Here is a 26,038-nt window from a genome sequence, read left to right as displayed (position 1 = left end):
GTTGATCATCTTACTCACCTCATCACCATTCTACTACTTGATACTTCTTATCCCATTTTCTCTTTTCTTACTATGTGTCCCTCCATCTACCTTTATGTCTCTCATTTGATTTCTATTCTAGCTATGGTTGTTAATGTGAAATGCTTATGAATTTTAGACTAATACGACAAATGTCCCAATCCAATGTTCTTTCTCAAAACACCAAGTTTTGGACATTCAAGAGCAGATTCAAGATCCTCAGACTTATGTCTGTGAATGGATAGCTTTTCTCAAATATAGACCTGCCATTGTTCATGGATTTTCCAGGTGTTGTCTTTGAGTGGAAATTTGAATTTAATGATAAAAAACAAAGAAAAAACAAAAAAAAAGTTCTAATTGGATCCTTCAGAAAATATCTAGATGGAAAGCAACTGGGCTGAGAATTCTGAAGATGGTCTTGTGAGCTTGAAATGTCGAGTTTTGAGCAAGAACATCCAATTTGGAGGTTTGAGCTGAAATTTATAAGCCCTTGATACTAACAACTATAGGATTTGTTCTTTACCTGTGATGAACAGCTGCTGCTGATCATCATCTATATCAGTCATGTTATCCTGTAAGAGGTCTTTATTCTGCTGTCCTGATCTGATCTTTCACTGTCTTATAGTGCTTTGATCTATCACTCTCCTTTGTTGAGGTCTGTTGTAAAATCTGAATTTTATTAGTAGTAGCACACAAACCTAAGGGACCTGTTTTATCCACCTGGTCAAAATGCAAAACTACAAGACATTGTGTCTGGGTAGTGTTTTCTTCCCAATGAGCATTCACAATCTCCCTTTTTGCCCAAAAGGAAGTTGATGTGCCATTTTCAACAAGGGCTCACCATAAGGACAGTGTGTTGTTCAAACAGGTACATGGATACTTGTGTATGAGAGTACCAACATCAATTTTTTCTACCCACCCAGCTCTATGTCTCATGTCTTGATGTCCACTTTTCAAAGAAATTGAAACATAACTTGAATTCTCTTCATATATGATAGAGAAGGCCATATGATGATTCAATTGTATTGTTTTGATGTGAACTGTTGATAACTTTTAACCCCCTTTTTCAAGGAAAAAGACAACTTAGGCATGTTGGCAGGTGTATTGAACAAATCCTCTATTTGTGTGTGGCCCTGATTCATGACTCAATTCCATCATCTTTGAACATCATCACTGGCTGCAACATGTGAGTATCATCTTTCAGTGAGACAGTTACCTTGATACAATAATCACCTTGTCTATGGGGTATATGAGTGCAGATTAAACCTGGTTCTTTAGATGTAAGATGATTGAGATTGAGTGTGAACATATTTGGCATAACATGCTGCCTTCAGGAATTATTTTGATTTGTAAGATGTCTTTGTCAGAAGATGCTGCAGGATTATCAATGTTGTGAGACCCTCTTGTTTTTTTGGATAGCCCAGTGCTTGCTAGAAAGTCAAGCAACAAGAACACTAGAAAACCCAAGACACCATGAGCAAATTACAACCAGCTCCTTCAACAAGAGTCCGGATGTTTTTCCTTCTTTATCATGTAGAGCTTCTGATTCATGAGTGTGGTCCAAGATCACTTCATGAGATTTTCTCCAAGAATTTCACAGCCAAGCCGTAGTGAACCAAGATTAAAGTCCAGTCTGTTAATCAAACACAGCCCAAGGGGAGCTCCAATGATTTCATATTCAACTTTTGGTGCCCTGAATTCTTAAGTTGTATGGTGTAGTCTGCACTATTTCTATCTTCATGTGGTACTCCAGCATATACACAACACAGACTTGTTGTAGACATGGGAAACAAGCATGAAATTAGTCTTGATCAAAGACAAACAAGGTTTTGTCAAGGTGCTCAGAAGCAATCTCCTATGTTCAGCATGTTTTTTAAAAATGTTGAACACATGCACAGGTCTCATCAAATTTTGTTACAAATTATCTCAACTGTTGCATTAAATCCAAATTGAGCCACACATTGAGATTGTTTCAGGGTAGCTATTATTTGTTAAGGTAAGTTGTCAAGATTGCTTACTTTGAAGTCCTGACAAGAGATCTGACTGGTTACGTGAGATCTAGTTTGTATCAGATTTATGTTTGAAACACAGTTCAATTGATATTTGTCAAGAGTTTGCAGACACATTACTTGCAATTATTGATCATGATCCAAGGTTGTTTAAGCAAAATATCACATCTCAAATTGAGTGTGGGATAACACAAATTCTGAGGGTGGAAAAACACTTTGCCCTTTGGGCCTTGGTATATCAATCTGCATGCCTAGGGTGTTAGTACATGAACTGACATAATTTCTGCTAAGAATGTAGAATATTGAGGAACCAGAGTACTTCTTGGGGAGAATCAGCTAGAACTTGCAGCTTGAGATGTAGGAGTACATACTTCAAATTTGGGCAGATATCAGGTGCAGAAAATTTGACACACCAAACTTGATAATGTGGCCTCCTTGGATTCAATCAAGACTACACAGTCAGATAGGTAGATGTTTACTTGAGCTTCTTGAGGTTAGTCAACTATAGAACTTGGAGAATGAGTGTCACAGTGACACATATAATATATTGTACTGAAGATAAAGTGTGTATGTGATGGTACAGTGCGCAAATCCATGCCAAAGAAGTTAGCTAGAAGCAAAGAAGAATGGTTTTGTACATATATGTATATAGGAAGGTTCTCTTGACATCACATCAAGTCCGGTCAGGAAGCCTTGCGTCCAGTTTCTAGATATATTGGACAGTTGCCCCAAAAATCAGATCACATCAGTACACGGCCATATTGCATGAGTAACAAAGATGACTGAAGCTCGCGAGCTCACCATGATTTCATGAACAGAGCCGTGGTTTATATGTATGAGTCGAATTCCACGACGATGACATGCTTCCGAGTAATTGTATGGCGCTTCATCACCAACACGCGTATGAGTGAATATCATTTGCTGTAAATTTGGCATATGACGAAACGGATCGGTCCTGAATTGTCTTCGCCGACGGTAAATCGTATGGGAGTATAACGCAATCGTTGTCACATTCTCAAACATTGGTCGATCAAGGAATCGACCAATACATTCCGCCCAATAATTAACTCTAAAAACTTTCAAACAAGGGAACGAGAGATCCAAGACATCGGCCAATAAATTCTCATTACTGATGAACAAACCTTCCAAGGTATCTCGTACGGTCTCGAAGACTGGTTTGAGCTGAAGAGTATCTTGTCGAAAACCCCGCACAGAAAGTATCCGTAGACTAGGTTTGAGGGCCAAGCACAGGTTGACGAGCGCTTCTGAAGACTGATCATCCATGTAATCAAATTCTAAGTGACTGATTGGAGGAAGACGGGCGGGCAGAGGGCCGCGAGGTAAGGGAAGAGCTGGCAGGCGGCAAAAATCCAAGATTTTGAGATTTTGAGACACGATCAGAACCGACGATAAGCTCTCCACTTGATTGGAGCCTGTTGATCCTATCCAAATGGGTTGATGCTGATCGGGGGGGATGATTCTTTCAGCGATGATACTGAATCGTAGGCTTGAAAGGTACTTCAGCTTCCCAAGGATGTGGACGGTCGTTGATGGAAAATCGAAGCAGTCAATGAATTCCATGTCGAGTTCAGTGAGGCTTTCAGCAAAGAGAAGTAATAATTGATCAAGGTTGCCGAAGCCGCTGAAGCTCTCATCTCGGCGAGCACACGAAGGTGACCCGACCCATAGCTGCTTGATTGACAGTTTTTGGGTGCGAGGGATTTCGTAAGTTGCCTTAGGGTGAGTTGAGATTCTCCAGTGAGATAAAATTTTATTTGCATGGCGGTCGTCCTCGATCGACAATGAATGATAAAGGCGATTCAACAGCATGATGGACCAGCTTTTACATACTAGCCTGAGCTGACCGATGACGAGCTTAAGAGCTTTCTTGTCTTCATCTTCTGGCAAAGAACGAAGTAAAAGGTTGACGATTAAATCAAGCACCTCAAAAGGTAGACTGGCAGCTATTGACATCGAATGGTTGGTCATATGAACGGTATTCAGAAGGCTTTGCTCCGGTCTTCAGACTCAAGGATTCGGTTTAGTATGTATGCGGGTGAACATTTCACATGTTGTTTACATCTATGTTACTTGAGTGTCACTATCTAGACATCCTTCCGCTTCAACTTCGGCTCCTTCGACTGATTGTTGAAGACTGGGCCTGTCGAGTGTTGGAAATTCTCCATTCCGTCCTCTTCTTGTTTTGATGATGATGATGATGACGACGTTCCATGGATGAACTTTTGATCACAGAAGATATTGAATCAACCGTCAGGTGCAGGGCAAGTCGTGTTGTACCTTTCATTGACCTGACCTGGGCGTCCTCATTCGACCCAGCAGTTATTTTTCAGCTGACATCGCGTTCCAAGTTTGTCTCAAAATGCTTCTTCTGTTCAGACCCAAGTGAACGATGAGAGTATTGGTTTAAAACAAGTCGTCCTTTCATGTCGGCTGATCCATGATGAGACCCTTTCAGTGTTGAACGCGTCTTGTAATTGCTCCATCCATCATTTGATCAACAAGAGACTTACTCCTTTGGTTATTTGCTACCTTTTCATCAGGACTTTGACGCGGTTGGCTTTGGCAACTTCATCTCTTCAGTCTGCGTCTCTTAACTCCGAGCGCTTCAGTCACGCGCACTCGCACCCGTCACTCTTTGCTTAGTGATCCCAGACAAGCTTGCTCTGTGCTTAATAGCTTTCAAAAAGTATTGAAACTAGGAAGAACTCAATTTATTGCTCACCTCACTCAAGAACTGTTCAAAATAATATTACACTTCAAGAATCACTCATTATTCGAAAAACTCCTAACTATGGATAGAAAGCCTCGTAAACAAACTCGTGGAAGACAATTTAGCAATATAACCAATGTGTACGACTTCCGCCAAAGATTTGCTCATCACAAGCTTGAACTGACCTTGTCATCTTTTTGAATCACGTGACGGTGTACCACAGCAGAAACGAAGATTCTGTGGAATCCGTGCAATCACCTCGACCATCCGCAAAATATCTGGTCGAATTTCCAACGAGCCAAGGGCCTCGTGATCGTTCACGTACGCAGGCGGACTGTTCAACTTCCAATAGGCATACTTCTCTTGCGACTACTTATCCAGATTCCAAGGAGAACGGTGAACCTACCCCCAAGGTACTGTCCAGATCAGGACTCGATCGCCGTACTTCACTTCCTGCATTCGGTATCGACCCTGGCAGATCTGAGCCTTCTTATGGGCATACTTTAAAGCGAAGCACCGTTGCGATTTATGGCTTGGCAACAGAATTATTTTCCTCCAGCACAGAGGCTCCAGTGGTCGGCACGAGGGCTCGAACAAGTTCCGGAAAGTCTCCACTTGGTATGGACCATGCGATTCCCGAGTATCAATCTACTACGTTCAACCCATCGCATCTGGATTCTGACTTCAGAACAACAACAGAAGAACCGGAAGATTGGGTCCAGTTTCCTAAATCTGTTTCTACTCATACCCTGAAGCCAAAGACCAGGAACTCTTCTATGCACAATAACCAAGATAAAGTAATCTTTCCTCTCTCCCGTACACCGCAACCCGGTGTGGCATCCAGTTCTAGACCTCCGACGCTTTCAAGAAGTCAGACGATTGGATTTTCAACTGACGCGCGTTGTGAGAGACCCTCCAATGCGAGAGGAGCTAATGTCAACCTCAAATCGCATTTTCGATTGAAAAAAGCAGAGAACGCCCGGACATGTATCACATCTTCTCCTCCGACTGACGAATCGTTGGCGATTGATCCAGAAAATGAAGAAGACTTCAAGCGAGCTGTAGGAAGTCCAAGATGCGTTCAAGAAAGCTATGAAGACACTATACGGCGAGCCCGCAAAAAACGGCTCATCATACGAGAGCTAATCGAGACTGAAAGGCGCTACGTGGCAGTTCTTCAGAAGATCAATGATAATTACCTCAAACCAATACAACAATCTCAAGGAAGAGAGGATTCGGCTCTTAACTCACATAGTTCTCGTTATAGCATAACTTACAGCCGGGTACCAAGCTTGGCTTCTCCCATTGTGCCGGCGCCTCCTGGACCGAGTAATGCTTCGACCTCCAAGGAGATCCTGCCAGTATCCATAACTGCGGAGATTTTTTCCAATTTTGGTGCAATTTTCATTTTGGCTCGGGAGTTCCTGTCAATACTCGAGGCAATTGCCATCAAGGCCAATTTATTCGATACCGACCTAGACGCCATACCCTCTCTAATACCCGGAGAAGAAGATGATCACCGTAAGAAAACTGCTGAACAAGACGCAAAGATATTAGCCACAGCTGATGAACTTATGGTTGGAAAGACTCTGTCACCCCTCTGGGAGTTTTTTAAACTTTACACTGTGTTTACAGCCAACTTTTCCCTTTCACAATCCAAACTTCATATTCATTCCAAAAAACCCAGTCCTAGTCCTCAATTCGCAAAACTCCTTTCAGATTGTAGTCGACGTGGTATTGATAATGGCTTAGGTTTCCCTCATATGCTTTTGGAAATTATTCAACGGGTTCCTCGTTATGAATTATTAATCAAAGATTTGATCAAGAACTCTTCGGAAAGATTTGACCCAGATTATCATCATTTGATATCATCTAGTGAAACGTTAAGTTTTGTGGCTAGAAAATTAGAAACCGCCATGAAGGATCAGGAAGAGAGGACCAAAACATTAGAAATTCAACGTTCAATGGAAGGTCTCAATTTTTCATTGGTGACTCCAACTCGTAAGTTGGTTAAAGTTGGATTACTTCTCAAATTGGATCGTAAGGGTGATCGTCGGAATCGGATGTTCTTTCTGTTCAATGATTGTTTAATCTATGCCGGATTGTTGAGTTACTATAGCCAAGAATCATTAGAAGGTTGGATCAAATGGCTCGGTATCAGATCTACTGCTTCAACATCTTCCAATTCCTATCAGTATATGAATCCACTTCAGTCTTCTGCTAGAAATTATTCAGGTTTATTCAGTAATCTTGGATATAGTGAAGATAACAGAGCACGTCTGATATTTTGTCTCAAGATGGATCTAAACGACTTGAACGTGGTAGGTACGGGTTATGGAACGGAAGACGCTGACAGAGCGTTTCAAATTTTGTCTTCGACAAAGAGCTTTGTTGTATATGCTGGTGAGTTTTTCTTCAGACCCACACTTTCAGTGGATATAAAGTTCCTTTCAACAATTCAGTATTCCTTATTGATGTTCTCGTCTCATTTTTCCAGAAAGTAGTGATGTGAAGGAAGAGTGGATCAAGGCTCTACGACAAGCCAAAAATGACATGTTAGACAACAGAGGAACTCTATTCATAACGGAAGAAAACAGACCTAGCGATTTTCAAAGACGTCCTCGACTTTCCCATCCTCATGTTCAAACCTCTAGTCCTCCACTTCGAGTAGTTTCCTGGGTATCATTTGCCTCGAGTGATGGGACTGGAAGCAGTGCTCCAGCTGATGGTAGTGATCTTGGTTTTAGTAGCCCAATTAATCGGGGTCAGGGGTTTAACGATCTAAAGGATACCGAACGGACGATCTATCAAACTCGAAATCCTACAAATCTATCAAGGCTGACATCCCCTTCCACCCAAAATTTAAAATCTTCTGTTATCTCACTCTTGAACCTCAAAGCTCTTGTAAACCGAAGTATTTTTACATCTAGTTCAAGTCAGAATATTCAAAACGATTTTGAAAGAACTGGATCAAAGCCACAAGAACTTGAAAATCCTTCAAGACCTCAAAGTACATTTGATGAAAGTTTTCATTTTGTTGCTCAGAATTATAGTGCACCAGTTTGGGTACCTGATAATAAAGCAAGTAGATGTATGGCATGTCAAGAGAGGTTTAGTCTTTTAAGACGTAGACATCATTGTCGATTATGTGGTTGTGTGTTTTGTGCACTCTGTTCGTCACGCGTAAGTAACATTTTACTATCATATCAAAAAACCGATCGACATGAGATCTTCATAACACTTATTCCTGTCTTTAAAAACTCTTCGAAACAAACTATTATAGACCTTTGTCATTATGAGTCGTGAGGGCAATGATAGATACGCCCGAGCATGCGAGGCTTGTTTCAAATCAGTATTTTTGATCCCTCAAAGCTTAGCAACGGTAGATCAGGAAGCAAACTCTGCAAAATACTTATCACCAACTCCAAATCGCCCACATGACGATCTTGATTTAACTTTTCGTGAACAACGTCAAAGACAAGCCTTTGCATGTCATCGACATCGTCAAAGCCTTCCAATCGAATTAGATTCAATTGTGAAGGATCAATTACGAAAGATCAGTACAGATCCACGATTGTCTTTATTTTCTTCTACAACTGTTGAAGAGGATGTTGTATCGCCAGCCTCAAAGAAGACAAATCCGCCTGTTCTCGAAACCACTCAAATTGCATCAAATTCGAATTGTGCTGATGGGGCGAAAACCATGGCAGGGAGAGAATTAAGCAGACTACTTGAAAAGTAAAGTGACTTTGATGACATACTATTGCTATCTGTTGGTGAAATAAAGGAATTTTCGGAAAGTCTCTTGGGAATCGGAGGAGTTGAGCTTCTAAAATTGTAAATTATGCCTTAGTGATAGTGAATCTAAATTCTTTGTAATATTTATGGGATAATATCATCTTTTGTAACTTTGTATCATTTTAATCTTTACTTATGTTTTCTTACTAGAGGACCAATTCAGGGACGTTAATAGCATCACATTTTCAATATTTATTTGGTCCTTAAGATATTCAGTAGAGCGATAGAAAAGGTTCTTAAAATCCTACTGGATAGGTGACAAAATTTGAAACATGATTTTTGACATAAGATGGAATTGAAGAACATTGATTGGAAATTGACTTCTGTATCAATGCAGAGTCACTTGAAAGGACATTCCAACTCATATTGCGCTCTGATTGGACAACAGACTTTGTGGTTTCAATGTTGCGCTCGAGGAGCATCAGATTTCAAGATGACATTTTTGGAAAATGCAGCAGCATCAAGCTAATAAAACTCAACCCCACGAGTTGAACACCATAGTATCATCTGTATCTCTACCTACTCGAACAATTCTCAACAAACGATAATAATCCGACATCATCCTTTTGAACTTGTCAACCAAAAGCTTTTTTATCATTTTAAAAAGAAACATATTTTATATTTGTATAAAGAGTCATTATCCATTTGTAATTAACAAGGAAAGCAATCAATTTTAGTATATTCAATTGAGAGATTCTTTTTTAGAGGGAGAAGGTCAACAGTATAATCGAGACAGACAGTTGAGATCAATCACCATTATTGATCATGATCATGAAGTAATAAATAAACAGAAATCTAGGTATTTTTTTAAAAAAAAGAAAGAAACAACCAATAAATAATTGATTCCAGATCAAAAAATATTCTAGAAATGAAGATAAGGAGAAAAAGATAGATCAAATTTGAAAGTAATTAGAACAAGTTTTAAACAAAAGTTTATCATGATCATCAAGTTTAAGTTTAGAAACGATTTGATTAGAATTAACTTTCAATGAATTTAACCAATCAGAATGTAATGAATTTAAATGACGAGATAAATCATGACGACGAGAAAACGATTTTGAACAATTTGGTGTAGGACATTTAAATGGTTTGATTCCTTTATGAGTGGCTATATGTGTTTGTAAATTAAAGGCTCGTGCAAAATGTTTGTTACAGATCAAACATCCGTACTTTTTTTCTGGTTGCACTTGGGATTGATTTGATTTGGTTCTTTGGGTTTGGATTTTTGTTTTATATTGAGTTTCTTGATTTGATTTGATTCTTGTTTGAGGTTTTGGGTGAGAATGGTTTGAGTATTGGTTTGGGATGGGTGCATTTGGTTGGGCTTGAAATGATTGATTTTGATCAAAAAAGTTAGAATTGTAAGGTTGAAATGAATTTAACTGAGAATGTAAGCTTAAATTGTATTGATGAGGCGATAAAGGCGATTGAAGTGGTTGTGATTGATGAAGTAAAGTTGAATTGAAATCATCGAGATTAGGCTTGAGATCCAGAGGATGAATTTGATCGAAAGAAATGGAGGATGAATGAGAGATTGGACTAGAGTTCAAAGATGGAATGGGATAAGAAGATGGAAGCTTTTCTAATTCAGGTGTGATAGTCTGAAGTCTAAGTTGAGAAATTGATTGAGCTGGATGAGAAGGATGAGTTGGTTGGGTTCCGGGAATTGATTGCACTGCGACAAATAGAGCAAAATGAAAAAAGGCCATCAATTTACTTTCGACTTAAAAAAGCACTCGAACTTATATTTCGAATGTGCAGCTCTTTGGTAACTTACTATTATGAAGCAAAGCTGGATTTGGAGAGAATTGGTTCAAGTTGCAAGCATCAATTTGATCAGGCTCATTGAATTTCGACGTTGAAGTCGAAGGCGGACTCGGCATTGAGCTTTCTTGTTGCTGTTGTTGTTGTTGTCGTTCTTGTTGTTGTTCCTGTTGCAGTAGATGTTGATGTTGATTTTGATAATGCAATAATAAATTTACGTCATTTGGAAAGAAATCACTAGAATTGCATTTAAATTGTAAGAAATGATAATTTTGTAAATGGTTCTCATCATTTAAAGGATTGGTTCTATCAAAGTTATCATACTCGTAAACTTGACAATGGTTTGGATATAAGTTGAGTTGGTTTTTGTTTATAAAATTGAAGTCAACTTCGTCATTGACTTGAATTGATTTGAGAAATGGTAAACCTGATTGAATTGGTGGATGGTTTACAGTCATTTTATGATGATTCTTGGAAGAAAATGAACTCCAGAAATCCAGGGAGTAGTACTTTGAATCGAAAAATATTGTCGATCGAAACTGACCGCAAATCTAATGTATAAATTTCTTGTTCTACGGAATAACTTCAAAGGAAGTGAACAGAGATCGATTTAATAGAATTGTGAGAAATATAAGATCTGAAAGTTGATGTAATCCAATAATTGTTTGAATGATAAAGGAAATGATGAAGTTGAAAAACAAAAACCAGATGATGACCAAATTATTTATAAGATAATGAACGTAATGGAAAGGAAATCTTAAGCACAAGGCAGCGAAGAAGATTAGATTTGTAAATGTTGGTAACGTCAATTTTTCCACCAATTTTCAAAAGGAAGCACCAGCCAAGGAAGAAAAAAAACTCTTGATGATAGAAATCAAGATTAGATTAACTTATAATAAATCATCATCAACAAGCATCACTTTCAGTATAATGATTTCCAAAATACCATGCGACTCATAAAACTCAATTTCGATTTTTAGATGACGAATGAGCCTGGTTGGTATTTGTAAAAAGTTAATCTAAAGACCTTTACAAAGAACCCACACAACACAAGGTGTAATAAAATTTTACATTTTGGATCGGTTAGAGTTTTTGACGTTGCATGGTTGTATGTGAAGAGCTGGATGATTTGTTCCTTACGTAATGACGATGTGCAAGCGATGAAGCAGACCGAAAACATGAGTCGATTTCCATACAGTCCAACGTCCTTATTCCTCAACTCTGTCCATGGATTAACGGATGGAAGATTGCACGCAAAAGAAAACCTACTCAGCTTACAATTTCACGTGTTGTAAGTTGTATCCCCAATTTTCGGTTCAAACTTTTCTCAAGATCTTCAGCATTTCTTCTCTCACGAAACACTTTGAAGCAAAATCAGATCGAATCAAAAACAAATTAAAATATCAAAATGCCGATCTCATTCTGATGAATTAATCTTATCATCCCATCATCAATCCATCCAGGAATTCTAAAGCCCAACAAGACCATAACATTGATCGTTCATTAATCTCAAGATATATCTAAAGCATCTTACATACCATACAACAAATCAAATCAAAGTTAATTCTCAAAAAAACATCATCCATTTAATCTGATCGGTCGGAATACAAACACCGGCTGTGACAAAAACACACTGGTGCTTTACATAATTATCTCGAAAATCTTCAAGAGTATAATCACAAATCAGGGGGACTCTCAACTCCATCCTCAACATCATTTCAAACTTTTTCTATCACCTCATGAATCAAATTTTCTGGGAAAACTTTAGATTGATCTTACCAAAACTAATCAATCAATTCACATCTGTAATGGTAGAGGTGAGGTACGTTATTTGAAATCATGAGCTTTTTTGTAAAGATTTCTCCTAAGTTTGATATTCTGAGGTTCCAAATTATATATCACCCTGAAATTTTCAACATTTTTCTGAAAATCTCAAAGTGACATGCGGGTTAATCCAAAGCATGATGTCACTTAGGAAAATCTTAGGCAAGAACTTTTGTACCAAGTCCCTCCTCAACCCGATGGCCTTCGGGGTTTAGGGCACCGTCTCGCACAGTGGGGCTTGTGTTGAGCAAAGGATGATGATGTCATGAAAACTGCCGAAATGAACTACAATATGGTACCTACTGAAGAACCAAGGAGGTGGCCCCTTCGTGAAACACGAGATCACTCCTGATCACTCCCCTTAAGGCGAGACCTTGGGCCAACAAAAATCACCTTATACTCTATCATGCGATCAAGCAAGAATATAAATCGAGACAAAAAACATTGAAGGTTTTTTTTGTTGACATTTGGGAAGTCACAGATCAGAAGGACAACGGGAAAAAAGGCTATCTATGTATCCTTAACCACACATACACTCATAAATCACCAAGGTGTTTTCTAATATGAATGAGGCCACCGTGTACGAGCCCCACAGAGAATGGATGATGATCATGATGAATGTTGAGTAAAAATGGACCGAGCGTATCTGTTTGTTGTGCAGTGCAGCAAAGCAGCCCGGTATGAAATCCGGTTCCGATTCACAAGCTCAGAGTCATGACCAATCAAAATGAATCACCCCAAAGACAGCAAAACATGAGCAAATTGGGGGTGAAATTATGTCAAGGATTAGGAAACTTTCGGTACACAGTCTTCACTTCAATCAGCGCATATTGGGTTTTGTGTGTGTATGGCCATCCATTGGCTACGGGCCAGGTCTCTTGTCTACAGGTGTCCTTTAGACTCTTCTCATGTGAGGGAGCAGGAGAGTTAGAATACTGAAGTTGATCCTAACGGGAAAACAGCAAAGGAGATTTCCTGATGAGACTCGGGAAAAAACGGACCTCTGATAAATTCAGGATAGCAAACAAGAGTGGGAGAAACGTCGATCCCACTCTTGCTATATCTGAACATGGGTCGACCGCTCCTCTGTCCTGTTGACCTCTGGGCCGGTCAACTGCTGACCTGCACAGCTAATCACATGGTTGATTGGTACCGCTTGCGGTTAGCTGGGTAGCCGGGGAGAGGCTGAGTCATTTCGCGCCAAGGAGTGCGGCTGGCCTTAGTGCAGGCATGGACAATGGTACTCCCTTTAAGATTGAACCATGAGTGAGTACAACTGGCGCGCAGGGATTAAGAGAGTCGATGGCCATCTACTCAGTACAAGCATAAACCCGTTATAGGGATCACAACACAGGTTTGCATCAAGCCTTTTCTGTGCAGTTGTAAACTGAAAGGTACACCAATAAACATGCAAATTGGTGGGAATTGGAACACTAGTATATGCACAGATCCTCGAAAGTGTGGACAAATCAACAACATGTGCAATGTTATTGGCTGTGATTTGCCCACACCAGGAAGCAACATTATGGGCAAACCTGATGACTGGCTTCAAGCTAAGGGTAACACTAGGGGTATTCAAAACTCCAGAAACTCGTCCCAGAAGTTCCCAGAAGTGACATCCAGGAACTTCTGGGACACCCCAAGTTCAAACTTGGGAAATTATAGTTCCAAATGGACCCAAATTCAATCTGAAAACTTTGTATGTCCCTATGCAACAGGCAGCCCGTCTCCACCTAACACCCCCTCATCCACTCAATTCAAATGGCTAATCTACCCTCTTCCCACCATCTTTCTCAAACTCCATCAGACTCGTCAATTGCCGGACAAGTCCCATCGATTGCTCCCTATCCTTATACCTTGGTCTCACCAACCATCAACCAACACATCTCACCAGTTCTCAATCCTCATATCTCGCCAAGTATCAACGCTCATATTTGGGGAAGCATGCCTGCAACACCTTACCAACCAGCAATTCAAACTTTGTCTTTTCAAGGAACTCAACACCCTCAACTAACTCAAAACAATCCGGATCCGAAGAAAAAAAACCGAAAGAAGGGTGATCCCAAGCCCAAGCAGCCATCGTCGCCTGCCCGTCCTCGAACCCAGTGGCGTGTAGACGTCAACAAAGATGGAAAGACCCCTTTATGGCTCTTAGTGGAATGGCTATCAACTCCCGAAGGAGATGGTTTTTGTCTGGATTGGTGGAGAACTGATGGAGGAACGATGAATAAGGCCAAAGTAGCTCAGGATGTCTCTGATTACCTAGCTGAGAATGGCTTTCCGAATATAAAATCTACCTCAGTCAAACAACAAGTATGTTGATCTACTGCTTGAGCGTATGTATACATATGTTGATTCTTGTTTTTGTTAGATCCGAGAACTTGAGAGAAGTTTTTGCGAGGCGCGAGACTACCGCAAAGGAAGTGGGGAAGGTGCAAAACAGAAGCTAATGGATGATGCACTCACTGAGAAGGAGGCAAATGGGTACGCTTCTGATAGCGAGGCTTGGAAGGAGCGACTTTCTTTGGTTGAGGATACATTTGAAGGTCAGTCTATGTATTTGATTTATGTGCTTTCAATCATACATCTTATTGTTATCTGATTGATTATAGCCATTCTTAAAAAGAAATGTCTATATTATGAAGACATGATTGCAGCATTTGGACGCCAAAAGGCCAATTCGCCCGACAATGTGCTGGAGTCTAACACTTCGATTGCCTTAGATGACATCTTACCTAACAAGAATGATTCACACGAGTTGGTTGAAGACCAACATAGTCAAAGCGAGGTCATTCCAGCGAACAGAAGTGAACACGGCGGTGATCCAGATGATCCATTTCTCAATCGACTCATCGATGCGATTGAAAGCCCACGGTTTGAAGAGCTAGAAGAAAATGGTACTCAAAATCAACAATCGAAAGACATTGCTGAAAAAAGTTCAATTTCTGAAGTCAACCAACCAGATAGTTCATCTCGTTCGACAAATTCTAAACTTCGTCAAGCTTGCCCTCGGAAAAGTTCAGCTATCAAATCTTCAGAATCCTCCAAAAGTGGAAAAAACAAATCATCTCGAGTCAATTCGGGGCCTGCTTCTTCAATTTTAAGTAGTCACTTGCCATCAAGAGAGGAATGTGAGGCTGAATGGGAGTTTAAGAAAAGTCACATGCTAGCTGAGCAAGAAGCGAGACAGGCCGAAGTAATCTCATCAAGCAAACTCGCCAATGCAATTACGAAATCAATGACTCCGCAACTCAATCAGCATGCGCAATCGATTCAAGAGCTTCAACTCAAAAGGGAAACACTGAATTTCCATCAAGCAGAGCTCGATTTCAAAGAAAGAAACCTGGATGAAACAAAAGACCTTAAGCGTCGTCGAGAGCAACTTGAATTAGACAGAATGGAGAAAGAGCTAGAAAGTCATAATAAGAAATCTAAGATGAAAGATATTTCAATGCGTGGACGTTTGTACAAAGAATACATGGACAATTTCAACATGACCTGGGCGGAAGCAAAACAAACGGTGGATCATATGCTGGCTGAAGGCTGAGAGTTTCATATCGTAAGCGTCTTGTAGTTCGATCCTAATTGTTGAATGTAGGCTGATCTTTTGGAACACTCTTATCTTCGCTTTCATAGTTCCACCTTTAACTGAAAATAATTAACTGTTTCATTTCTAAAAAAAACTACCAATCCGAAATAAAGTACCCTTGGCTCCAAATGACTCTTTCATCGTTTATGATTCCCCCAGTAATCTAAATGTTTTCTTTTCTTTGATGTAATAATTTTTTTTTTGAGCACAACAAGGCCTCTGACCATGTATGCAAAGTAACCTTCTTACTTATGACTTTTATCCAATAAAAGTCTGGATTGCTCCATTAAGATGTCAATTTGACTAGACAACTCAACAGAAAAAAAAGGCTCATGAATTTTCACTTTGAGAAATGATCATCGAATACATGAGCGCATAACAATTTTTTTCAAACTCATAATAACTGCTGAAAATGTAACTAAGGGTGAGATTTGATAACATTGGCTTTTGTTTTTCCAAACTTCTTTTGACATCCGAAAAAGGAAATCAATGTGAAAATAAACAACAAAGTCACTTTGCAAACTGAGTTCAACATCGAAAGAAATAAAAGACCTAAGTAAGATAACTATGTGTGAGATTCAATACATTTCACTATTCTCGCTTTTAAAAGTGAGTCCAACGTTGCAAAAAAACCTAAGTGAGATTAAAAAAAGGGACTAGTTTGACAAATGAGTTCAACGTGGCAAATGGAGCTTATTCTATTTAAAATAACATGAAACTTACCCACATCATACATCTTCTCCCATAATCACACAGTAATCTGCAAATACCTCACGGCGTAAAGAATCATCATTATCCGCAAGCACTAAGTCAGCTACCGATTGGTGTTCTTCATTATAGAGTCGCTCAGCTTTGCGTTCTTTCTGATTAGGAAGCCCGTAAGAAAAGGATGTGCATTCATCTTCTTTCAACAGGTAGTTGTGAAGCAAGCAACAGACCATCAGAAGTGTGTTCATGCGCTTCATTGATTTTGGATTTTGTAATATGAGTCTACACTCTTTCATCATCTGAAAACGTGATTTGAGCATGCCATTGACATGCTCTATCACAGTTCGTGCCTCACTAAGCTCTTTGTTAAACGAGTTCTTGAGTCCCGGAAATTGACAGGTGCTGTTTTTTTTGAAGAGAGGAACAGTGCATTTCGATGCACTGTAACCAGAATCCGCAACTAGATATTCACCCTTGGTGAAGTAGCGACCGGGGTGACACCAAAGCTAAACAATCAATTAGCTTGTGTGTGGTAGTTTAAAAAACATCAAAACTTACCGACGACGTTCTGAGAACTCGTTGATCATGAACGCTTCCACACCATCCGTGGCGCGCAAACGTGATTCGCCGGCGATTATCGCAGACAATCATTGAATTGAGACCATAGAAGTATTTTCGGGTCCAATAATCCTCCTTGCAGATCACTGGGCCAAAGCTAAGGGAATTAAAGTCCCATCAACAAACCCTACACACCCTTTCAAAGCTGGGTGATCCTGAGCTATCTCGTCCCTGATCTTGACACGTTCAATTGGCGAAGGCCAGCTAAGATACTCATTCTGCAGTTCGAGAATCGCTGCTACACATCTCCATGTGTAGTTTTCGACACTGCCATCTGAAATTGATACGTAAGTCAGTAACGGAAAAGAGCTCAAATGTTTATAAACAAGAACAAGACCTGAAACCCCTAATAAACGGCCAACGAGGGACACTTGTCCTCCATTTCCCAAAAGGCCAATGTTTGCTAAGGCAACCAAGAGTTGCAATTCCACACGTGCTTGAGGATTACTTGATGAGTTTTCAAAAACCTTGCTGCTTTCAATCTTACGTAACAGGGTAATGAAGTTGACCTTCTTCATTCGCGCCTGACCATATCATCCAAGGAGACTTTAAAACTTATTCAAAATTATTTATAAAAACAAGAGACCTTACCACTTTGAGGAAGATCACCTCTCCACCGTTCATAAGACCATGGAAGAGCTCGTATGAAAGGTCTCAATCGCGGAGAGATCTTGAAGTGAGGTATCGCAGGTTTTCAACACGCTTGAGCTCGCCTAACCATATTTCAACCTCATTGATCTGCATTTCAAAGTCGTCAAGTTTTTGAATACTTCGATTTTTCAGAATGAAACCTAAAGTCGATCGAGTGATTGGTGTAAGTGGGAGATCGGGTAGTAACTGAGGCAGGAGGAGCATAATCGATAACAATCTTGAGGTGCTTGAGGGATGTTGTGGTGATGAAAGACGAAGTGTGTCATCCATAGGGTGAGCAAGGAAGTGGCGTGATACTGATTTCAGAACTTGCAGGACTTGACGTCGGGCTGAGACTCGCGGCATCATGAGGTGTGAGTGATGTGAGGTTTGGAACCAATGGGCTTTAAGGTGCTTTCAAATATAGTCCAGAAGTGTCATCCAGAAGTTTCTGGAGGTGTCCCAGAAGTTCCTGGATGTCACTTCTGGGAACTTCTGGGACGAGTTTCTGGAGTTTTGAATACCCCTACTGTTCTTGGCAATGTCAATTCTTGTCTCACAGAGTAAGTTTGTCTGGCTGTACAACACATCAGAGTGTACTGGGGATCACACAGGATCTAACCTGTCCTACTGATCTCCTCAATTTTTTACCTGTTGGTTTTGTTCCTTGCTGTTTTCTGTGCTTTCTGCATCACACCAAATTTATACAAAATTGTCCCACCTCTGTTCCACATGGAAGTCCTGAAGCTGAAAACCTTGGCATACAGAAGTATCATCACAGACTAGAATGAGATTGGTTCCATCCAAAAGGATACTCTTCAGCATTAGGGAAAGCTTCATGACAAGTCCTTTACCAATGGCTCCACCTGTGTTCAAAGACACATCTGCAGCCTATGTGTTATCACAATATCCAGAATTCTTCAAAATTGTATGTCTTGTGGATGTGCCAATGTTCAAGTATCTGTGAAGAGACTGTCCAAACCCACTCTTCTTCAACTTGGTCATACACAGTCTAGTGCACGGGTTCTGGCCAGTGGCAGATGTACCTGGTGGCAAAGTGGTAGCTCATTATAATCAACCTATTTGAAACAAACATCCAGGTTTGCTGGAGGCAACACATGAGGAGGAAGTGTCAGGTGGACATGCAAAATCCACACCCTTCTACCAGGCATGAAAGCCTTTTCATTAATCTATACAGAGAATCTAGGCTCCAACAATTTATGTCTTTGTACAGACATGAGTTATGGACATCCTTCCCTGAACAATCTAGTCAGAAAGTCACACGCACAAATCATGTTTGATTCTTTGGCATCTTTTGGACCATACAAGAAGCAAATCCCAAATACGAAAGACAAGATGGTGCTATGGAAGAGAGATGTATCTCACACCTACCACAACATGCCAATGCATCCACAATAGCAAGTACATCAAGTTGTTAAGATTGGAATTTTTTACTACATCAACAGATGTGCCAGTTTTGATTTGGCAGCTTTGCCAAATATCTGGTGCTCTTCTTTCTCATTGGTACTATTGATTGCAATAACACAACCAGGAGTTCTTTTCACCAATAACTTGACAGACAATATGTGGGAACTGGGTGTTTTACTTGAAATGACAACCATCTGGGGTGTCCAGATGCCTATTGACCCAGCACTTCTTTTCTGCTCTTTGACTTCAATCACCTGGCATGGGAATGGAAGAAACAATTACCAGGTCACCAAATCAACATAACAGGTCACTACATCAACACTGACCTGTCTTTCTAACTTTCACTCAGCAAGAAGGCACAGCCAACAAATCCACCTCAAGTTTTTCAATTCTGGGTATTCTTTTGGGCCAAAAAATACCTTGGATCAATTTCTTTTGGACAAGATCTGTCCAAGATGTTGGCAGTGAGGCGTCATTGGTCAAAAACCTGTAAAAATTTGCTTCCACACCAGCTCATGGGCTAAGTAGAGTATGCCAGAGAATGTTAGGCTAGGCATTGTGGGTACTGAATGTCCCTATGGCAGGTTCTTGCTAGAAGCAGCCTGGGAAAACTTGATAAACAAATCATCATGGTCTGCACTGATACATGTGAATAAGGAGGTGCAAGACAGCCTACAATCATGGCTAGTGGACTGCCTTGGACCGTTTGATGGTCAGTTTTTCATAGATGCTTCTATTTGGGCCTTGTCAGCAGCAGATTTTTTGATTTTGACAGATGCTTTTGCAACAGGGATAGGGTTTTGCCTCCCAAACCTCAGGCATGGGGACCACATGGAGATTCCACACCCAGCCCAATAAATCTACTGCATGGGGTTACTAGTGGTTTGTCATGCTGCTTCTATGGCACTTAAAAACAGCCCAAGAGGGTCTTCATTGTAACAGACCCCATGAATGTCTGTGACCTTTTTCAATCACATAGCCCCATATGTACCCCTGGTTCAACCGCACTTCTTCAACATCATGTCTTATTGTTGAAGCAAGCACAGACATCAAAGTGGTGCACTTGCCAGGTGCAGAGAACAAGTATGTCAGTGCACTTTCAAGGAGCAACTTGGAGACTGTATGATCACTAAAGCCTGCCACCCACCCTCATTTTCTCAGTTTCACTGTCTGTCAATTTTCCATACAGTAGTCTTTGACATCAGACCCTGAATCACCATCCAACTCAAGCCTTCAGCTGCTGAACCTGCTCACAGAAGCAAACACCACAACAAAATGAGTGTATGTAGGGGTATGACCCGGCAACGCAATTTTGGGTCCGGCCCTGGGGCCGGGCCAAAGCCGGCCTCGGCCCGAGGTGCCTCAGATAGCTAGCGGGCAGGCACGGGCAGGCACTGGGTCGGGCCTACCTTTAGGCCCGGGGCGGGCCAGCTGTTTGTGAGGGGGTTGAAGGGCACAAACCAAGTTAATTGAGCAAAATAGACCGATACAAAAACAAAAAAAAACATTGTAAAAAGGAAACAAAAGAGCGTAAAGAAATGATAAACAAGTATAAGACTGTTAACGAGTGTAGAGAAACAAATTAAATAACTTTAGAGTAAAAAAAAGACAAGCCAAACTACATGGAAAGAATCATCCCCCACGACTTGAGACAAATCTGAGCTTCAAAGTTCTGATTGGTCATCTGTGATCGTTTATCAGACATCACCCTTGCTCCAGCTGAAAAAATTCTTTCTGAAGGGCCACCTGAAGCAGGAATAGCAAGCATGACCATAGCCATCCGAGAGAGAATTGGCCAGTTTGTGTGATTTGTTTTCCAGAAGGTTAATACATCGGTACGTTCATCCACAAGAGGGGCAAGAAGGTACTCCCTCACTTCGTCTTCAAGTTGAATACATTTGCGTCATTTGATAAAGTGGTGTGGTCTATCATCGTCATCTTCGAGCACAGGGTCTGATTCGACGATTTCAATATCAGGATCTTGAGGGGGTTTGAATTTGCGAGCTTGCTCGGTAAAGTATTCTATGAGTTGATCTTTGTCGAATCCAAGTTCTTCCAAAGTAAAAGCAGTCACAGTGTTGAGCTTTCGGCGAGGGTCGAGAATTGGGGAACATATGTAAACAGGCTTCTTCAAAGCTAATGTTGAATATCGGACTAATTTCTTGACCATAGGATGAATTGCTGCCTTCAAGTTGGTACACTCAGATGCGGCCCATGCCTATGTTTGGTAAAAAGATGGGTTAGAACTAGTGTAAATATCAACGAGTTAATATGGCAAGAAAACTTACTTTTTCGAGTTTTTCAATGAGCCATTGATAGTCAGGCATTGCTAGTGAGAAAGTGGGATACTTTTCAGCTTCAATCTCCTTGATCACGATCGCAAGAGGTCGGAGAAACTTGACTAAGTTGCCAACCAAGATCCATTCGTCTTCGGTTAGGGTGAAAGGTTCTAAACTATCGTTGATATTGCAATAATACTGAAGGACCTTCTTGAGTTCAAAGAATCTCTCGAGAGAATAAAAAGTTGAAGACCATCGAGTTGAAACCTCATGAATCAGTCCGACCTTTCGAGGCTGTGAGGAAGTGGCAATGCACTGGTCCAGAGCCTGTTTGAGCTGGGTGCTCAATCGGACTTTTTTATGGAAGCCGCGAATTCGAGTTAAGATTGAGTGGACTTCGAGATGCGGAGTAGGTTCAATCAAAGAATTAGTACCATTGGGAATATCATTATCTTGAGGTAGTTGAGGATCTAAAGCACTGAGAGGATCAGGAGGAGTCTTGCTGTCGAAAATCGAGATTCCGGCTTTGGCGACTAAATTGATAACATGGGCGACACAGCCATGGAGGTTCTTCTCGGCATCGAAATGAGGTATGAGCAGTTGAAGTTCTCGACCCATGGTTTGATTGTTCGAAGCATTATCAGCAGTAATGCAGTGAAGTTTCTCGGTGATACTGAATTGATCTAATGTGTGCTTGATGAGAGACGCCATGTTTTTACCAGTATGGGCTCCATTGATTTCCTTCAAAGCTAAAACCACCGATTGCATCGAAAAGTTGTCGGTCATCCAGTGTGCCGTAATTCCAAGCATCGGTATGCTACTAGGTGAAGTCCAAGCATCACAAGTGATGCTGATATAGTCCAACGAAGCAAAGATGGCAGTGAGACGGTTACGAGCAAGTCGGAATTGAGAAATGATACCGTTGGTGATGGCGGTTTGTTTCGATAAGATAGGGGCAACAGCTGGGTTGATCCAAGATAAAAGTTTGCGGAAGGATGGGGCATCAACAAGAGCTACTGGGAGTTCTTGATTGACAATTAGGCGAATGACTGCATTTGTGAGGTTTTGCCTATTGAGAGATCCCATCTTGAAAATAAAAAAAAGAAAGATGTTAGAAAAGATGAATAAAAAAAAGAAAGATATTAGAAAAGATGAATAAAGAGATGAAAAAATAGCAGAACGACTTACACTACTAGTTTTTCCATTTGCAGAAAACGCTGTGAGGGTTTGTTGGGAGGTGTCAATCGGAGCAGCAATGCCATGAGCACGCAAGAGGTGGCGGCTCATTGATCTCGTACTTCCAGTCTTATCGATGGCAATCGGCTCTTGACACACGACAACAGGCGCTTCCAAGTCTGGAACCTTGTCAACACGACCTTTGTTGGCACGGCAGACATTCGAGGTGGTGCCGTCCCTGAACGTAACAGTCGCAAAATACTGCCACACCCAAGAGGTACGGTTGGTGGCAGTATGTTCGGATTCGACGGCACTAGCCACTGCCGAGACCGAGTCAGATGGTGCAATGGAGTTAGAAGTGGTACTGGAGGTGGTGGACATGTTGTTGGTTTGTGGATCGGTGGTTGGTTGCGGATCAGTGACCTCACGACGAAGGCTTTGTCGTGACATTGGGGTGGATGAAAATCGATAACAAGGGGGTGTGAAAGGGTGCGAGGGTACGACAAAGGGCCCAAGGGGTAGAAGATGCCTCAACAACCCTTTCACCCTTTCTTTGGCGGTGAATTTTACGGCGGCCCCGGCCCCGAGTGGCCCTGGAACAGGGCCTTTTGGCTCCATCCTCAAGTTAGGGCTAGGGCACCGGGCCGAGCACCGTGATGACTTGGAAACCCCTCGGGCAGACTCGGCCGGACGGGTCCAGGGCCGGGTCATACCCCTAAGTGTATGTATCCAGTTTAAAATCTTTCTTACAATTCTGCATTTTCAAATAAAACAGCCAGCTAAAGGATTCAGAGAATCCTGATCAGAGACAAACAGAAACAAAACAACTCAGTCTATGATATCTTGCAGCAACGCTGAAAAGATGTATAAGTGATGAGGTTTGTTTATAGTTTGTATAAGAATGAAAGCTTAAAGAAGAAAAGAGAAGCTTTCAGAAACAGCAATCAGAAGGTATAAGAGCAGCAATACAATTAGATGTTAGGTTAAATCACGTGAGTATAAAATGGACAAAACATCACAAGTACAATTGTTAAGTGTCAAACATAAATGTGAAATGGACATGTAACGGTATGAGTGAGGTTTGTTCCAACACCAGCCATACCAAAGCTTGACACACTATGGGCTTAGTCAAAACATTGACAAAGTTATAGTAAGCAGTTCTGGCACCACAGAATTTAAGGATATCTTGTGAAGTCTGCCAAATCATCTGAGGAAGAGGTGTTACAGATACATTCTGCTGAGCTCCCCTGGGGCCAACATACAAATTTAGAGGTGTGTTGGATCAGGCAATACGTGTGATAAGAATCAAGTAAGGCAAACAAACAGACTTTTCAAAGCCTGTTTGTTTGGCCAAACAAGTGTTTTTGAACTGGTAGGCCAGGAGAATCAAGGCAAATGCTGGGCTTAGTGTCACAGCACACAGCCTCACACAGCTATCTTTTCTTTCAAAAAAATTTCTTTGAACAGTGGCTGAAATTTGGTCACTTTTGAATTGAATCAGCTCGGATCAGCAACAAGCAGCATGCACCCAAACCCTACTATCATAGTAGGGTTTGGGTGTAGTACTATGTATGAGCTTATATTTGGGTGAAACTTTGATTTACTACCATTTCTGTCTTCACAGCAGACAGCATGAGTACATGTTCTTTTTTCAATCTATACTATTAAATCCTGGTGGCAATCTAGGGCAACCTACTTTCAATCTTTCCTTTCTTTCACTTTTTCCTCCATCATGGTGCGTTTCTGTCTGTGTGTAAATATTTCTACGAAAAAAAAATATGCAAATACACACGTTTTTGATTGGTGTGTACAAATGTAAGAAGCATCACATTCAAGAAAACAATAACAATTTGACAAGTTTTAGATAAGTAATCAACTTTTGTTTGAAGAAGTAGTCCATGAGAACAAGACTAGAGAAATCATAAAGTCATCTACTTTTCAATCATCTTTAGATTTCGATTCATTTGATTTCTTTAAATCTTTAAGTAAAACAAACGAATCTTCACCACTAACACTTCCAACCAGACTCTGATCATTCAAATTTCCTTCAATCTTAATCCCACCCGTCCCACCATCTTGTCTATCCTTAGCATTCTGAATATTTTCTCTTTCTCTAATCACTTGTAATTTACGACTAGTAGAACTATATCCAGTATCATCAATAGCCCAATAATTAGTAGCAGCTAAAGTAATAATCAGACTACCACCTACGATAGCCGTCAAACCGAATCGATAAGTCGAATACCATTTAGGTGTCCAACCTTTACCTGTGGCAATCATATCCGTATACCAAACTATCGTGAAGGCTGCCCATTGTGATGCTAAGGCTAATTGACCTGGCAGTAATAATGTAGGCCATGCTAACAAAACCGGTAAGGTGCCTAGTAAATAACGTGGTACTCCTTTGGGTTCTAATTGAGGTGTGGATTTGGTTCCTTCAGCTGCGAATTCTATACCCCAATGAATCGCACCTATTTCGAAATCGTATTTGTATATCAGTTAGAAATCGATCTGTTGTTAAGATGCTTCAAGTGATTTTCATCATGAAAAACTTACCTAAGAATGATAAGATTACTGCACCATAAGCCACTTGAAGGTTTTCATTATGATACAACAAAGTCAAAGCAGTTTCCGAATCAAACTTTCCCACTAAATCCCCAACCCCCCAAAATGCAAAAAAAAAGAATCAATTTTTCTAAATCAATACCACTTTCATTGTTTTTTTTTGAAATTCAACTTTTCGAAGAATCTCTAAAGATGGATTTTCTTTTTCGTCTTCTTTTTCTTTTTCTTTTGTACTTACTTGTTCCATGTTCAGATTTATAAACTTGTCTTGCTAAATAAATCGTAGTGATTGAAGTAGCTAAATAAGGAACCAAACCTGCACTACCAAAGAGTAATGCACCTCTTGGAACACTATGAAAGATCCCACCAATACTTTTCTAAGTTTTTCCCAAAAACAAACCAAAGAAAAACAAAAAAACCCAATTCCACAAATAAATGTCACTTTTTTGGTTTCGATGATCAAACAAAGAATGAAGATAACTTACCATATCAGAAATCATTTCAGTTTTAGAAAACTTTGAATCTCTACTATTGTTTCGTTGATCTTGTAAATCAGAATCAGATTCATGATGATCATGATGAGAATTCGATTTAGAAGAACCTGACATAGATTGTAGTACACTTTCCATAGTTTTACCTACTTCTGCTTTAGCAGTCTTTGAAATATCTTTTACATTTTCATTAATTGAGTTAAGTGATGATTGATTTGATTTTGGATTGTTACTGTTCTTGTTAATTGAGATTGAAGAAAAGTATAAGATTCGATTGGATTGGTTTAGATTGATCTTATCATGATGATGATAATGGGTTAAAAGTTTTCTGTGATTGGTTATTCTTAGATTTCTTAACATTGAGATTGTAGATATGATGAATGGATTGATAGTAGATATTAAAAGACGAT

At 40.4% G+C, this 26,038-nt stretch overlaps 4 protein-coding genes across 4 annotated transcripts; 1 reads left to right on the top strand and 3 right to left on the bottom strand.

Moving 5' to 3' along the window:
* Positions 1-2,534: 2,534 nt before the first annotated feature.
* Positions 2,535-3,338, bottom strand: MELLADRAFT_75506 (uncharacterized protein; the record flags this gene model as incomplete). The annotated part of the gene is made up of 2 exons (XM_007414521.1): positions 2,535-2,733; positions 2,829-3,338. The coding sequence occupies 2 exons, from the start codon at positions 3,309-3,311 to the stop codon at positions 2,701-2,703; spliced, it is 516 nt and encodes a 171-aa protein (XP_007414583.1).
* Positions 3,339-4,839: 1,501 nt separating this feature from the next.
* MELLADRAFT_110413 (uncharacterized protein) lies at positions 4,840-8,500 on the top strand (the record flags this gene model as incomplete). The annotated part of the gene is made up of 4 exons (XM_007414619.1): positions 4,840-4,898; positions 4,982-7,161; positions 7,256-7,941; positions 8,042-8,500. 4 exons carry the CDS (start codon positions 4,840-4,842, stop codon positions 8,498-8,500), a joined length of 3,384 nt encoding a protein of 1,127 aa, XP_007414681.1.
* A 1,057-nt stretch (positions 8,501-9,557) lies between these two features.
* MELLADRAFT_32104 (uncharacterized protein) lies at positions 9,558-9,710 on the bottom strand (the record flags this gene model as incomplete). Its single annotated transcript, XM_007414520.1, has 1 exon — positions 9,558-9,710. A coding segment is annotated over one exon (153 nt), but the record flags the coding sequence as incomplete, so codon positions are not given.
* A 14,800-nt stretch (positions 9,711-24,510) lies between these two features.
* Positions 24,511-25,766, bottom strand: MELLADRAFT_66561 (uncharacterized protein; the record flags this gene model as incomplete). Its single annotated transcript, XM_007414519.1, has 4 exons — positions 24,511-25,043; positions 25,129-25,221; positions 25,376-25,514; positions 25,623-25,766. 4 exons carry the CDS (start codon positions 25,764-25,766, stop codon positions 24,511-24,513), a joined length of 909 nt encoding a protein of 302 aa, XP_007414581.1.
* Positions 25,767-26,038: the final 272 nt, after the last annotated feature.

This window comes from Melampsora larici-populina (genome assembly GCF_000204055.1).
Source record: "Melampsora larici-populina 98AG31 unplaced genomic scaffold MELLAscaffold_44, whole genome shotgun sequence".
Classification (NCBI taxonomy): domain Eukaryota; kingdom Fungi; phylum Basidiomycota; class Pucciniomycetes; order Pucciniales; family Melampsoraceae; genus Melampsora; species Melampsora laricis-populina.
This window is presented reverse-complemented; position numbering and strand designations above follow the sequence as displayed.